General features: G+C 47.8%; 2 protein-coding genes across 2 annotated transcripts in view; one reads left to right on the top strand and one right to left on the bottom strand.

Moving 5' to 3' along the window:
- The window catches only part of EPG5 (ectopic P-granules 5 autophagy tethering factor), a 52,859-nt gene extending 50,847 nt beyond the window's left edge, over nt 1-2,012 (top strand). The window contains exon 44 of the mRNA XM_058824485.1: nt 96-2,012. Within this exon, the coding sequence (XP_058680468.1) occupies nt 96-278 (183 nt within the window). The 3' untranslated portion in view covers nt 279-2,012. The remainder of the gene's footprint in view (nt 1-95) is intronic.
- Nucleotides 2,013-4,024: 2,012 nt separating this feature from the next.
- Nucleotides 4,025-13,446, bottom strand: SIGLEC15 (sialic acid binding Ig like lectin 15). Its single transcript, XM_058824484.1, has 5 exons — nt 13,395-13,446; nt 11,045-11,428; nt 7,194-7,553; nt 6,120-6,150; nt 4,025-4,100 (listed from the first exon to the last, which is right to left on the bottom strand). Exons 1-5 carry the CDS (start codon nt 13,444-13,446, stop codon nt 4,025-4,027), a joined length of 903 nt encoding a protein of 300 aa, XP_058680467.1.
- Nucleotides 13,447-13,884: the final 438 nt, after the last annotated feature.

Raw genomic sequence — 13,884 nt, 5'->3', positions numbered from 1 at the left:
CAGTAGGTGAGGATCCTTCAGGGGAATTGTGCAGATGGTGTTGTGTTATGGACCAAAATACACAAAACTAACAGAATTTTCCCTTTTCCCCATAGGCACTGAGTGCTCTCGAAGCCATGTCATCCAACAAACAATACATGGATTACCAGGAGCAGCTCTCCCAGGCCTGTGTGTTCATCAAGCACCCTGAGCACTGCCTTCAGGATGGCAATAACCTCCTGTCCCTGCTGGTGAACACGCTGTACCCAGAAGTGCATTTTTTAGACAGCATTCGGTAGTGGCGCCGGGTAGGCAGTGGCTCTGGTTTACAAACAGTGTCCTTATTGCACAAATGATTTTTACCTTCAGAGTTCCACTTTAATTAAGTCAGACCCGTGAATAAGAACAACTACACAGTGTCAGTTTTCTCCACTTCAAGATTTTCTTGCTTTCCATTTGAGTTTTAGGCCTGTGGAATTGCTTAATGGTTTGCAATTTGGGTTTTTTTTTTTTTTTTTTTTTGACTGAAAGCACTTGAATATCTTCTGCGTGTGGTGCCCTTTGGAGAGAAGGGTGCCTGGGGATAGGTGTACAAATCACTAGTCAGCACAGCTCACTGCAGTGTCTGAAGTTTTTGCTTGATGCCTTTTTTTATTTTCCAGTGTGTCATCATTCAGGCCAGTTCAAAAATGAGTGGAGGATTGTGTGTACAAGAGGTTTGACTTTCTTAACCAGGATCCCTCTGAGTCTTACCTGATGAGTGTGTGTCTAGCAATTTTTGTGAAATCCCTGTATTTGAAAGGATGGTATTTTAAATCTTGACTTTTTTGCTATCCCACAGAAATCCATAGTTTAGAGGCATGCCTACAATCTTTACCCACTTCTGTAAATATCAGCACAAATGGGAACTAAGAACATTGTTTTTTCCTGTTTTCTAAACATAGTGTGTCTACATCTATATTGCTTGATTAAATACAAGTAACTTCTAGCCAAGTTCAAGGGGATTTAAATCCAGAGACATATTTTCTGGATCTCCAGTGTCTGAGAGGGGAGCAGTCAGTTAGGATCATGTTAAAGAGGATTCCTTAATTCCTTAGTCTGATTGTTTAGGAAATGTTTAACCACCACCACCACATAAGCTTATTTTCTTCTGCCTGGCTGGACATGACATAACAGGATTTTAGATGACACTGTGAAGAGGTATTTTTGTTGTATTAAATTTGGTGATCACTTGTTAAAATTCCGTTGCCAAAGCATGAACCATGAGCCTGTAAATCTGTTGTTTCAGCTGAATGATCACTGGTTTTGTTGCCTTGTCTGATCATAAGATGCAGTTTTGTTCAGGAAAAGCAGAAGGCGAATTTTTCCTGGTGCTTGTTTTGATGTCCCTTTAATCACTGGTGTGTTTGAGCTGGCCCAAGGTCCTGCAGTCCCAGTCCCTACGGCTCTGTGAAGGAACTGATCACTTTTTCTCTTCCTCCATTAATTGTGCCTTTGTGTTTTTGACATGGTTGCACGTTAAAACATGAGTTCTGGTCAATAGGGGATAGAAATGTGCTACCTACTGGTCATTGATGCTTTGAGCTGTTGCTCTTAAACCATGGTTCTGGTGCTAGAGGACAGATCACCTTTTCCTTCTCGGCAGATTCTGCTAATTAAGCCAGCTGGGTCATTAGATCACCATCATTTCAATGTGGTCTTAGAGTTCTTTGCTCTATCTGCGAGCCTATAAATAAATATATTTATGTACATCCCTCTGTATAGTAACCAGATACCAATGCAGCATGGTTTTTAACAGACTCTTTTGGAAAATTCATGTCTGGAGGAATACATTCTGCTGCTTTTCCCCCCAAAGACTTAAAAAGCACTGGGTTTATTAGGTTAAATGTTATTGATCAGTTGCATATAAATGTGAAGAGGTCACAAGTACGTGTTTGACATGCACTTTCGAAATGAGGAATTGTTTCAGCTGTTGAGTTTTTACAAATGTTGTATTTATAACATGCTCTGTCTGCAAAGACCCTGCAAAATAAAAACGGAAATTCAAGCAGTTGGTGACAGACACTGTGATGTTTTCACCTTGGTAGAGGGATCCACATCAGACACCACATCATTGCTGGATGTGCCCCTGCAGACCAATCTTCTGGCAGTGGCTGGAGCCTGAACCTGTGTTGCACTTCTCTGTGCACACATGAACTCCAGAGCTTGGGGCCTTATTTTCCAAGTGGTGCCCCACAGATTGACTTTTTATTCCTTCTAGTTTTACTGGAAGGGCTTTGGCATTCCCTGCATTTCCCAGATGAGTTCAATACCAGAAGCATCCTGGTGGGTGCACTGCTGTGTTTTGTGCCTCCAGTTTATACTGGTTTGAGTGATTCTCCCATGAATACCAGGGGAACCAGTTGGTTTTGGGACACAAGGTCGGATGCTTCTATTTGGACCCAAACTACTTGAGTTAAAGAAGTAATTTTTTAGAGAAAAAATTCAGAAAGCCAAGCCTAAATCCCATGCACAAGGAGAAGTGAGTTCTCATTACTATATGTCTGTAAATCATAAGGGCTCAGAAATCCAATTCAGTTTGTCCAACTGATATCTCTGGGGTATCTTTCCTCTGTGACACCTATGAAACTGAGCTTACAGGTCTGTGACTACACTGTCTGCTGTAACTTCCCTTTTCTCTTTGCATCTCTTTATGTTTTATTAAATCTGATTTTGTCATTGCTGGAATTTTAAGCAGGGATTTAAAAGATCAGGTTCAAATATATCCTCCCATTTATTTTTTCTTTCCCCCTTACCGTTCTGGCCAAGTCATTTAAAATTCTGCTTTGCTCTCCCAGTGCAGATCTTATGAAGAGGTGAACTTTAAAATAATGATTCCCAGCCTGGGGTTGAGTTTGCAAGCTTGATGGTATTTCAGTAGCAGTTTGGTCGTTGTTACCTGGAGCAGGATTGTTTGGGGAACAGTTTTGGAGCTGCTGCACTGGGGTGGTTGCACAGAGCATCAAATCCAGCAGTATAAATGTGAAAGTAAGTTCAATCCACCTGCTCTTTCTTAATTCTTTCTCCTGCTTCTCATCTAAACCAGCCTGGTCCTGTCTCCAGCCCTGCCCTGGGCCTCTGCCTGCCTCTCCAGATTGACCCACATTGCCCTATACCATAAGCTGAATTTGTTGACCTGATTTTGGAGGATGTTCACAGTTGGGTAAGAGATTTCTCTGTGGTTGGCCTTTTTGACTTCGTGGCCTTTGTGATTTTGCAGTAGTGACTTCATCTCAGAAGAGAGAGATTTAAGAAAGGAGTAGTCAGACTTTAAACTCCTTTGTGCAACACAGGGATGGAAATTGTTTTGAAACATTTTTTTAGCTATTAAGAAAAAAAAACAACAACAACACAAATTTTGTGTATTGGAACATTTATCACAAAGCTCTGAGTTTCAGGAGCTGAAGCAGAGTTAGAACACAGACTAGTTTAGACTTCTGAAGTCCTGCTTTCAGCTCTACCAGTTTTTGGAAAATGTCTTTTTGCTTGGAGTCCTCTTTAAAGTTAAGGTTTCCTTTAAAATAAACTCTCCTGGGTGTTTAGAAATAATAGTTTTAAAAAAGGAACAAGCCCCTTCAGAAATTCCAGTAGCGTGTTGCCACAGCAAGGATTTCCATCATGTCAGTAGCCCACTTGGATGCGGTTGGAGAAGCAGAGTGGTAAAAATGCTTTTCAGAGCAATGTTTGAAAAATGCCAAAGCAAAAAGCTCTGAGGCAATTTTATACTATTGTATACTGTTGCCTGCTTGCCTAAACATTTGATAGGGGCTAAAAACACAGATAAGTGAATATTGACCACATTTTGCCCTTCCAGCTCCATCACTCTTCTCTTTTCCTGACAAGGGCTGCCGTCACTTGTGAGGAGAAGCAGGGCTGGAGCTCACAGCCTGGTGGAAGGGACCTTGGAGATGCTGGAGCTCCATCCTCCCCGAGGCTGGTGTGTGTGACCACGGTGCCTCAGGCAAGGCTGGCTCTGTGCTCCCTGGGCCGGAGAGCCGCGGGTGCCTCAGCTGCGCCGGGGCCGGCTCTGGCTGTGCCTGTGCTCGCAGTTCTCGTAGGTGCACTCCGGCTGCTGGGCCCTGCTGGGGACAGGTGGGAAAGGTGAGGGCATTCCAGGGAACAGCGTTCAGGCTGCTCTGGGATTTGCCAGTGTCTGTGACACTCCGAGGTAGAGCCTCTTCTACTTCACAGTAGTCTCAGCTGCAGCTGCTGTTTCACACCGTAAAGCTTTTACATCTGAAAGCATGCAGAGCAATCTCCTGCACCTTTAGCATCCACTGTGTTACTGTTCTGCCCAGAACCTCATGAGGCTGTGGCAAGCCAAGCTGCACCAAGGGAAATGTAGGTTGGATATTGGGAAAAAGTTTTTTACAGAAAGGGTGATAAAGTTCTGAAATGGTCTGCCTGGGGAGGTGGTGGAGTCACCATCCTTGGATGTGTTTAAATAAAGCCTGGATGTGGCACTCAGTGCCATGGTTTAGTTGAGGTGTTAGGGCATGGGTTGGACTGGATGATCTTTAAGGTCTCTTCCAACCCAGTCTTCTGTGAAACCTCTCCTGAGCAGGATCTTCTCATGTAAGTGTTGGCTTTAAGCCTTCCTATCTGTGTAGGTTTCTATGCAAATATAATCAAGGGTACAATGTAGTTTAGACCCTGATAAATCAGCAAAACTGTGGGTTTTTTGTAAGAAATTACAGATTTGAATGTAGGATTAAATTCCTTGTTTCTGTAGCTGTGGCACTTGATTGGAATGGCTGTTCTTGGGAATGGTCAGGGAAGGACACATGTGGGGTAACTCAGGAAGCAGGTATCACAAAAAATGACTCAGACTGAAAGGGAGTTGACCCTTGCAGATTTAATTACCCTTGACCTCAGATAAATCTTTACCATTAGGTCAAGGATTGGTTTTGGTGGGATTTGGATTTTTTTTTTTTGTTTTGTTTTTAATGTTTTTGTTTGCTTTGGTTTTGTTTTGTTTTTGGTTTTTTGTGGTGGTTATTTTGTTTGTTTGTTCATTTTGTTTTAGTTTTTAATTTTTTTTTGCCATCCCAGAGGTTCGGCCACCCCAGCTGTCAGGAGCGTCCAAGATCAGTGTTATTTATGTTGGGTCATGGGAAACACCAGGGGTTTGTGGGAGCATGGTGTGAATGCCAGCCCAAGAATCAGGCCCTGTCACACCTGAGCTGGGATATTTGCTGTCTCTCCATACCTTCCCTGCACACTTGGCTGAGCTCATCAGCTTTGGTGTGGCAACTTTTTCTACTCCTTTACAAACTGGGCAAAGAAGGAGGGGAAGATTTCTGTTTCACAGTGTCAGCACAGACCCCATCCCTTTCCCTTGAGTGGGTGATCCATTGTTGGTTTAATGTGGCACCATAGAACCATGGAATGGTTTGGGTTGGGAGGAACCTTAAAGATCATCCAATGCCACCCCCTGCCATGGGCAGGGACACCTCCCACTGTCCCAGGCTGCTCCCAGCCCCATCCAGCCTGGCCTGGGGCACTGCCAGGGATCCAGGGGCAGCCACAGCTGCTCTGGGCACCCTGGGCCAGGGCCTGCCCACCCTCCCAGCCAGCAATTCCTAATTCCCAATGTGCCAAAATCTGTGCCTGCCCTGTGGCAGTGGGAGCCATTGCCTGGGTGCTGTCCCTGCCTGCCTTGTCCCCAGGGGCTGTGCAGCTCTCCTGGAGCCCCTGGAGGCCCTGGCAGGGGCTCTGAGGTGTCCCTGGAGCTTCTCTGGTGCAGCTGAACAGCCCCAGCTGTGCTGTCTGCACACTTCAGGCCATGCTCTGGGTCTGTGGCACACCTAAACCTCTGTCGGCCCTTTGCTGGTGCAGCAGCCATGTGCTCTGGTCTCTCCAAATTGCTGCCCAGTCCCCTCTCCTCACTCCACTGGGGTCTCCTCTCAGCTGTGCCCAAGCCAGAACTCCTCCCAGCAGTGTCCAGCCCTTGTTCCCTCACACTGGCTCACCTGGCAACCAGCTCAACCCTCTCCTTGCCCCAGCAGCCTGCCCTGAGGCCAGGAAATTACTACCAAGAGAGGGACACGCTGCATTTCTCACCTGGGCCATCCTCCGAGTAGAAGGCAAGACATCCTTACCTGGCCAGGCTGGGTGGAGCAGAGTGGGGACCTGTGGAGTGGAAATGATGATGTGGGTTAGCCATGTGGTCAGAGTGGGCTGGGGAGCCAGGATTGACCTAGAGCTGCTGGGAAGCTGCACTGGAGGGTGGTTGTGACACTACAATGAATGGGAAGAAGCTCTGATGTCTGGCATGTGGCCCTCTCCGTGTGCTTGGGAATTTGGCACTGGAATGTAAGGAGCAAAGCATTTTTGGTTGGACTGACAATTTCTACTGTTCAACACAAGTGGTGGCTTCCATGAGTGTGACACCAGACTGTCCCTACCATGAGTCACAGTGATGTGACATCTCACTCTTCTCAGTCCCCTCCTGCCCGTGCCACCACTCAGCAGCACTGGAGGGCTGGGGATCAGCTGGGGACCTCCTGGCTGCTTGGGATGTGGTATCCCTGAGTCCATGGGCTGATTCCCATCTCCTGTGAGCTGGGCACTCCCTGCTCTCACAGCCTGGAAGGTGGGGTTTCACAAATGCTGGTGAAGTACTGTCTGCTGAGGCCCTGAGGGACTGACACGGGAGGTCTGTAAAATGACGATCTCCGTCCCAGGAGATTAAACTTGTGTGGGATGCAAAGGTAAATCCTGGCTGTGGGCTACAAGGGAAGAGAACCTGCTAATTAGCCTGCTTCAAGGGAAAAAATAGAATCAGGTTATGTAGGCAGTAGTCTCTCCACTGATTTCCCCTCAGTTGCTTTATAAACATTTCTCCTTGGGCACAGGGAAACTCCTGCTCCCTCTAAACTTCCAAAGGAAATTTCCAAATTTCCTCTCTCAGCAGGCTGTGACCAGCCAGCCAAGAGCTCTTGGCTTTTCTTGGGTTTCCTGCTAGAACTGTCCTTCTCCTAGGGCAGAAAATCATGAAATCATTAACACTCCCTCCCCGCAAACAAACCCAGAACCTGTTTATCGACAGTTCTGCTGTCTCTAAAACCTGCCTTTTGCAGCTTTCCCAAAACCCTCTAATTTTACAAATACCCTGGTTTATCTGCGCATCCCTCCTGGCCGCCAGCCGGATGGAGGCACACTGGGACACTGACCTTCTCTGGAGAAAGCAGCGAAGCTCAGGATCACCAGCAGGATGACCACCTTGATTGCCAGCGGGACGAAGATGAGGATGAGGAAGGTGGAGCTGTCAGAGGCCCTGAACGTGTAGAAGTAGACGGCCCCCTCTGCGCGGCCGTGGCTGTTGACGGCGGTGCAGGTGTATTTCCCGTCGTGGGTCAGCGAGCGCAGCTCCTTGGTGACGCGGTGGCTGGAGCTGCTGCTGGAGCTCAGGTTGCTGTAGGGGGGCCCTGTCCAGGTCAGGGCAGGCGCTGGCTCCCCCTCGGCCGTGCAGCGGGCCTGGAAGGTGTGATCCCTGCTGGAGCTGACCGTGATGTTAATGATCCTGGGGGCGGCTGTGGAAATGGCAACGGGAGAGGGAAAGCGGGTCAGGCTGCACAGGCAGAGCTGGGGTAAAACAGCTGCAATGAAGATTTGGTTTTGCTGAACCCTCGGTGTTGTTCTGTCAGGGTGAAGTTGGGTAATGGTGGGTGAGAGCTGGGCCTGCCCCAGGCTGAACCCCCTGCCCTGGGCTGATCCCCAGCGTGGGCAGCAGGGCAGGGGGATCCTGCCCCTGTGCCCCTGGGCTCAGGTGAGAGCCCACCTGCAGAGCTGCCCCAGCCCTGGCTCCAGCAGCACAAGGAGCTGGAGCTGCTGCAGCCAGTGCAGAGGAGGCCACGGAGCTGCTGCCAGGGCTGGAGCCCCTCTGCTCTGGAGCCAGCCTGGCACAGCTGGGGCTGTTCAGCTGCACCAGAGAAGCTCCAGGGACACCTCAGAGCCCCTGCCAGGGCCTCCAGGGGCTCCAAGCAAAATGAGTACAAATTTTTTAACAGGACTTTTTGTGACAGGGCAAGGGGTTGATGTTTTGAAGCCAAAAGAGTAGAGATTTTGATTTGATGTAAGGAGGAAATTTTTTGAAAAGAAGGTTGCCCAGAGAAGCTGTGGCTGCCCCTGGATCCCTGGAAGTCTCCAAGGCCAGGTTGGAGCAACATCATATCTAGTGGAAGCTGTCCCTGCCCATGGCAGGGGAGTTGGACAAGATGAGCTTTAAAGGTTCTCTTCAACAGAAGCTATGTAATGACTCTGTGGATGTTGGGCACATCCAAGCCCTCTCCTTCCTCGTTTTTCTTGGGACTTTCTTCTAGATTTCCCCACGCAGCCTGTGTTGGATAGAGGGGCAAAAGGGTTCACACAATGCAATGCCTGGATGCAAAGATGTGTACTCTGTTTGTTCTATCCCAGCAATGGCTCACACATTTTCCTGAACTTTGCCCAACTTCAGCTGTTGTGCCCTTCCTCATTGGCAGAAGGCAGAGAAGTGCCACCAACCATTGTAAGCACAGGTGCAGCTGGTGACATTTCTGCACTTGGCTGCGTCTCCACAAGGTCCAGGACATGTCACCCACGGTGTTCTGCAGAAGCATTTTGTGTCTGTTCCTTTGATCTCTGACCTCCAGAGTGCACGTGGATGGACTTGTTTGTGTGAGCCCTTTGCTCAGAGCCTGAGACTTGCCAGATCTGGCAGGTTAGTTATAGAGGAAATATCTGCTTCTGGCCACAAACTATTTTTAATTACTTTTTATTTCAGCCCCAGAGTTACCAGATCACTTTCAGGCTGGACATTGGGAGGAATTTCTTCACAGAAAGGATGACCGGATATTGGAAGGGGCTGCCCAGGGAAATGGTGGAGCCCTCATCCCTGGAAGTGTTCAAAAAGGTGTTATGGAAAGTGAAGGGCACTAAATGAGTGTCCTCACAGAGAAAGAGCAGAATTTATTATTTTTTCAGACTAGACAGCATAAACAGAGTTTGCAACCACCTACTACAAGTTGTCCTCTTTGTGCACATAAGTGCAAGAGTAATCTGAGGCTGTATGTCATGGGTCTGTGTGTTTTGGTGTTTAAATTAACCTTTCAAGCACTAATTAACCCCTCCCAATCAGAGTGTCAGGGCCCATTCCCAAGCAGGGTACAGTATCTGTGTGTGTTGTCATTCCTCTGGTGTTAAAATCCAGGCAGCCCCTGAGAGACAGGTCCTGCTGCCCTCCTGCCCTGGTCCTGCTGTGTGTGGGTGTCAGGAGCTGGTGCAACTCAAGGAGAGCCTCAGCTGTGCAGAACTTCTCAGGAAACCAACCAAGTTCATCCTCAGGTCCCATCTGGACACCCACACCACACAGCAGGCATAAGGAGCTTCCCTCTCAAAACCAAAATCATCCAACCTCATGGCCTGGGTAAGATCTGAGTCTGCTTCTCTGCTTCTGAGGCCGCCTGTGTCTCCTAGCTCCCCCTTGATCTGTGACCTTGCCCTGGAAAGTGGGATTAGCATTTGACATTTGTTGCTCTGAGTTGGTTTTCCAGGAAAAAAAAAGGTTTCCAGGTTTGTGTTTCATGCTCCAGAGGATTCTGGATTTATGGGCACCTGGGTACCAGGTATCTTGTCTTTCCAATCCCCCGTTACCACCCGGGCCCTGTAGTGCTAACACCAGTGAACTTGTGCTCAGCGCCTGGGCTGTCCACTTCAGGGTCTGATGGAGTTTTAACAGATGTCTTTAACCCCAGCTTAGCTAACCCCAGCTTGCCTCTGCTGTCTGCCCTGATCCTGTGCTGCAGGGATAAAGTAGGATGCACAGCTTTGGGTGGGATCTCACCCCAGCTGCCACAGTCTCACCATTTCCTTATCAGTTTTGTTCCTATTCCCTTCCCTTCCTTGTGCTCACTGTCTCGTGTTGGAGGCCTGAGGAGGACAAGGAATTTTCCCTGTTATAATGGGGAAAGAAAACGCAGCCCTTTAGAAAATCAAGACTGAGGAAGACAATGAATTTTCTGTTATAACAGAAAAAGAGAACACAGCCCTTTGGAAAACCAAGGCTGAGGAGGACAGTGAATTTTCCCTGCTATCATGGAGGAAGAAAACCCAGCGCTTTGGAAAACCAAGACTGAGGGGGACAATGAATTTGCCCTGTTGTAAGTGAGAAAGAAAACCCAGCCCTTTGGAAAACCAAGAGTGAGGAGGACAATTAACTTTCCTTGTTATAACGAAGAAACCCAGCTCTTTGGAAAAAGAGGAAGACAATGAGCCCTTTGGAAAACCAAAACTGAGGACAACAATGAATTCTCCCTGCTATCATGGAGAAAGAAAACTCAACCCTTTGGCAAACCAAGACTGAGGATGACAATGAATTTGTCCTGTTATAATGGAGAAAGAAAACCCAGCCCTTTAGAAAACCAAGGCTGAGAAGGACAATGAATTTTCCCTGCTATAATGAAGAAACCCAGCCCTTTTCAAAACCAAGACTGAGGAGAACAATGAATTTTCCCCCCTTGCAATGGAGAAAGAAATCTCAATGCTTTGGAAAACCAAGGCTGAGGAGAACAATGAATTTTCCCTCTTGCAATGGAGAAAGAAAACTCAACCCTTTGGAAAACCAAGACTGAGGGGGACAATGAATTTTCCCTGTTATAATGAAGAAAGAAAACCCAGACCTTTGGAAAACCAAGACTGAGGATGACAGTGAATTTGTCCTGTTAAAATGGAGAAAGAAAACCCAGCCCTTTGGAAAACTAAGGCTAAGGAGGACAATGAATTTGGCCTGTTACAATGCAGAAAGAAAACTCAACCCTTTGGAAAACCAAGGCCGAGGAAGACAATGAATTTTCCCGTTTATAATGGAGAAAGAAAACCAAGACTGAGGAGAGCAATGAATTTTCCCTGTTATAACGGAGAAAGAAAACCCAACCCTTTGGAAAACCACCTCAGGTAAACTCCTGCTGCCATATGTCATTTCCCACACCCTGTGGCTCTTCCCTCGAGGGTGTCTTTGCCTCCTGTGCCTCTCAGGCCCTCTTACCAATCACGTGCAGCCTGATGCCGTTCCTGCTCTCGTACTTGTCCTGGCTGTCTCCAGCCAGCTCCACCCGGCAGAAGTACCTCTCGCTGTCGCTCCAGGTCAGGTTGTCCACCCTGATGGACAGGTCCTTGTGCCGGGGGTTGCCCAGCAGCTTGTACTTGTTCTTGTGGCTGATGGCAGTCCTGCAGAGCTCGCTGCTGCTCTGGCTCACACACTTGAAGATCACCGTGCCGTTGTAGGGCTCCCTGATCCTCCAGATGGCCGTGAGCGCCCGGTCAAAGGTTTTGTAGGGGTGAGTGAAGGTGCAGGGCAGGATAACCGTCTTCCCAAGCTCTCCAGTAACGTCAGATGGGACGTGGACAGACCAGCCATTGCACTGCACACCTGGAGGAATCATGGAATTGCACAATTGTTGGCTGTAAAGGGCCTTAAAATTTGTTTCATTCCACCACCAGGGACAACTTTCACTAGCCCAGGTAAAGGCTTGAGAGGATCTATTCCAATGCATCAGAAACCCCTTCAGTATCACAGAACCCCAGAACCCCTTTGGGTTGGAAGGGACCTTAAAGCTCATCTTGTTCCACCCCCTGCCATGGCGGGGACACCTTCCACTGTCCCAGGTTGCTCCAAGCCCCATCCAACCTGGCCTTGGACACTTCCAAGGATCCAGAGGCAGCCACAGCTTCTTTGGGCAACATATGCCAGGGCCTCACCACCCTTATAGCCAAGAATGTCCTCCTAATATCTAACCTAAATCTTCCCTCTTTCAGTTTAATATATAGACATGTCTGCCTACCCACTGTTCTGCTGCTGTCAACAGCTGTAGCAGCAGATTGTGGCTTCAGAAACACATCTGTGCCTACATTCCTGTCTCATGAAACTCCATTAGATCAGGGGCTCTCAGTAGCTGAGAATACCTGTAAAATGTAAATGTAAGTATTTCCACCCATCCCTAGTCTGGTTGGCTTCACCGTATGGGCATTCAGCTCTCGGATTGCTCCTGCAGACTCAAAGATCAGATTTGGTTTTTGTTCTTCTATCTGTGGCCCATAACACTTGACAAACACCTGCGTGGCAGTGCAGCTTGTATTGACCTATTGTGTGTTACACAATGGACAAAGGCCATCCCAGGGCCAGTTCCCTGTTCAGATATTTACACAGAGTCAACTCCATGCCAGTATTTTGATTACTGAGATCTGGAGTCGTGCTGCCCTGTCATACACAATAATGGTATGGGCACCTTTTCCAGCCCAGGTAATCTAATAAACAATGCTGCAGCACTGCAGGAGCTTCATGAAGCTCATGGGCTTTGAGCACAAAGATCTGGCACTGAAAACAGTAATTGCTATTGCTTTCTAGCTTATTTGCTCTTGTTTTAGTTCTTTTGCAGCATGTCACTGTAACCTTTACTTTAGGAGAATTGTAGATTGTGTGCTTTTGAGTATGACTTGCTTCTCTCTGCCACCCCTTTGATTAGCTTTTCTCTTTTTTTTGTTTTCAATCTTAAGCAAAGCACACTTTTTTTTTTTAGCACATAATCTCCCCTTGCCTTCCAGATGAAAAATAATGTTAAAAATAAGTGCTTTTAATGTTAGCATCCCCGCCCATTTCCATGGAAACACAGTTTGCCTAGTTATGAGTGGAGGGAGCTGTCAACTTTCCCTGTATAATTTACCCTTAACTCTAAAGCCTCAGCATGGCAGGTCTTTCACATTCCTTTTGTTAATATCCAGCCTCCATTTGCTAATGGAACTGAAGGAAGAGAGAGGCAAACAGCCGGCACACCTTGCAGAAGGTAACTCCCAAAAAGAATTGTCAGGTCAGTGTTACAGCTGGTGGTCAGTGGGAAAGGTCATGAGGACAAACAGCAGGAGCTGGGGACCAGCTCACAGCTACCCTTGCTCTGGCCAAATGCTGTTTGGCAGTGAAGCTAAGCAAATCCTATGGAGTTTAATGGAATTTAAGCACATATTTGAAGTAATGCAAGCTTAAGTGCTCCGTGGAACTGGAAAACATTGTGTCTGTTGCACAGTATGACACAAGGAATATGGAATATGAAGCAGGGCGGGGATGAAAACACTGCATCCACCCGACAAAGCTGGGGAAAAGTCAGATGGACTTCCTGCTCAAGTTAGGAAAACAGAAGAATGCCAAAAAACCCCACAAACTGAGGGCTCCTCTGAACTGCTAAGCCTGAGTCTTCCCAGTGTTGTCACGTGCACTTGGAATTTCAGGATACCTTTAAGAGAATGCAATTCCTGTAGAGTTTGCCGTGGCAGGCAGTTCCCTGGCGCTGGGGCTGGGGTGAGAGGAGGAGCTGTGAGCAGACAGGAGCAGGCTCGGGACTCACCCTTCCTGGAGATGCGGAGCAGGCACAGGAGAACCAAGCCGAGCTCTCTCATGCTGCTCGATGTCCTCCCCTGAGGGGCATCAGCACAGCAGAGCCATCTCCTCACATCTGAGCTGCTGGCCCTGCAGTGGCAAAAGGTTTTTCCAGGGGTAGGAGAAGTTGTGGTTTTCTTCTCCCCGGAGGGAATGAGTTGTTTAGCTGAACCAGCTCTGGGCTCAGGTATTAATAGTTCTGCGGTCAGTCATATGAAAATTACACCAGAAGGAATCACACTGTTAACCACTTTCCAGCTAAAGGGAGGGAATTGCAGACTGGAGCTGCAAACATCCATGTGTGTGATGGGGCAGGAGGGAATGGCTTTTGTTACCTACTCACTCAAGGATTTCCTAGAGGAAATCCTTGCAATCTGCCTGAGGTTGTGACAAGCAAGGCTCTTACTGTCCTGTCCTCCTTCTCCTGTACCTGGAGCCTTCAAACCAACTGTGCTTTA

Source organism: Ammospiza caudacuta, chromosome Z, assembly GCF_027887145.1.
Source record: "Ammospiza caudacuta isolate bAmmCau1 chromosome Z, bAmmCau1.pri, whole genome shotgun sequence".
Lineage (NCBI taxonomy): Eukaryota > Metazoa > Chordata > Aves > Passeriformes > Passerellidae > Ammospiza > Ammospiza caudacuta.
Note: the sequence above shows the minus strand (reverse complement) of the source record. Positions and strands in the feature narration are given on the sequence as shown.

Excerpts from the sequence above, each read along its gene's own strand:
- SIGLEC15 (XM_058824484.1), bottom strand. The coding sequence starts at position 13,446 with ATGAGAGAGCTCGGCTTGGTTCTCCTGTGCCTGCTCCGCATCTCCAGG. Across the intron at positions 11,429-13,394 it reads GCTCCGCATCTCCAGGAAGG|GTGTGCAGTGCAATGGCTGG; the intron begins GTGAGTCCCGAG and ends TGATTCCTCCAG. Across the intron at positions 4,101-6,119 it reads GCTCCACCCAGCCTGGCCAG|CAGGGCCCAGCAGCCGGAGT; the intron begins GTAAGGATGTCT and ends ACCTGTCCCCAG.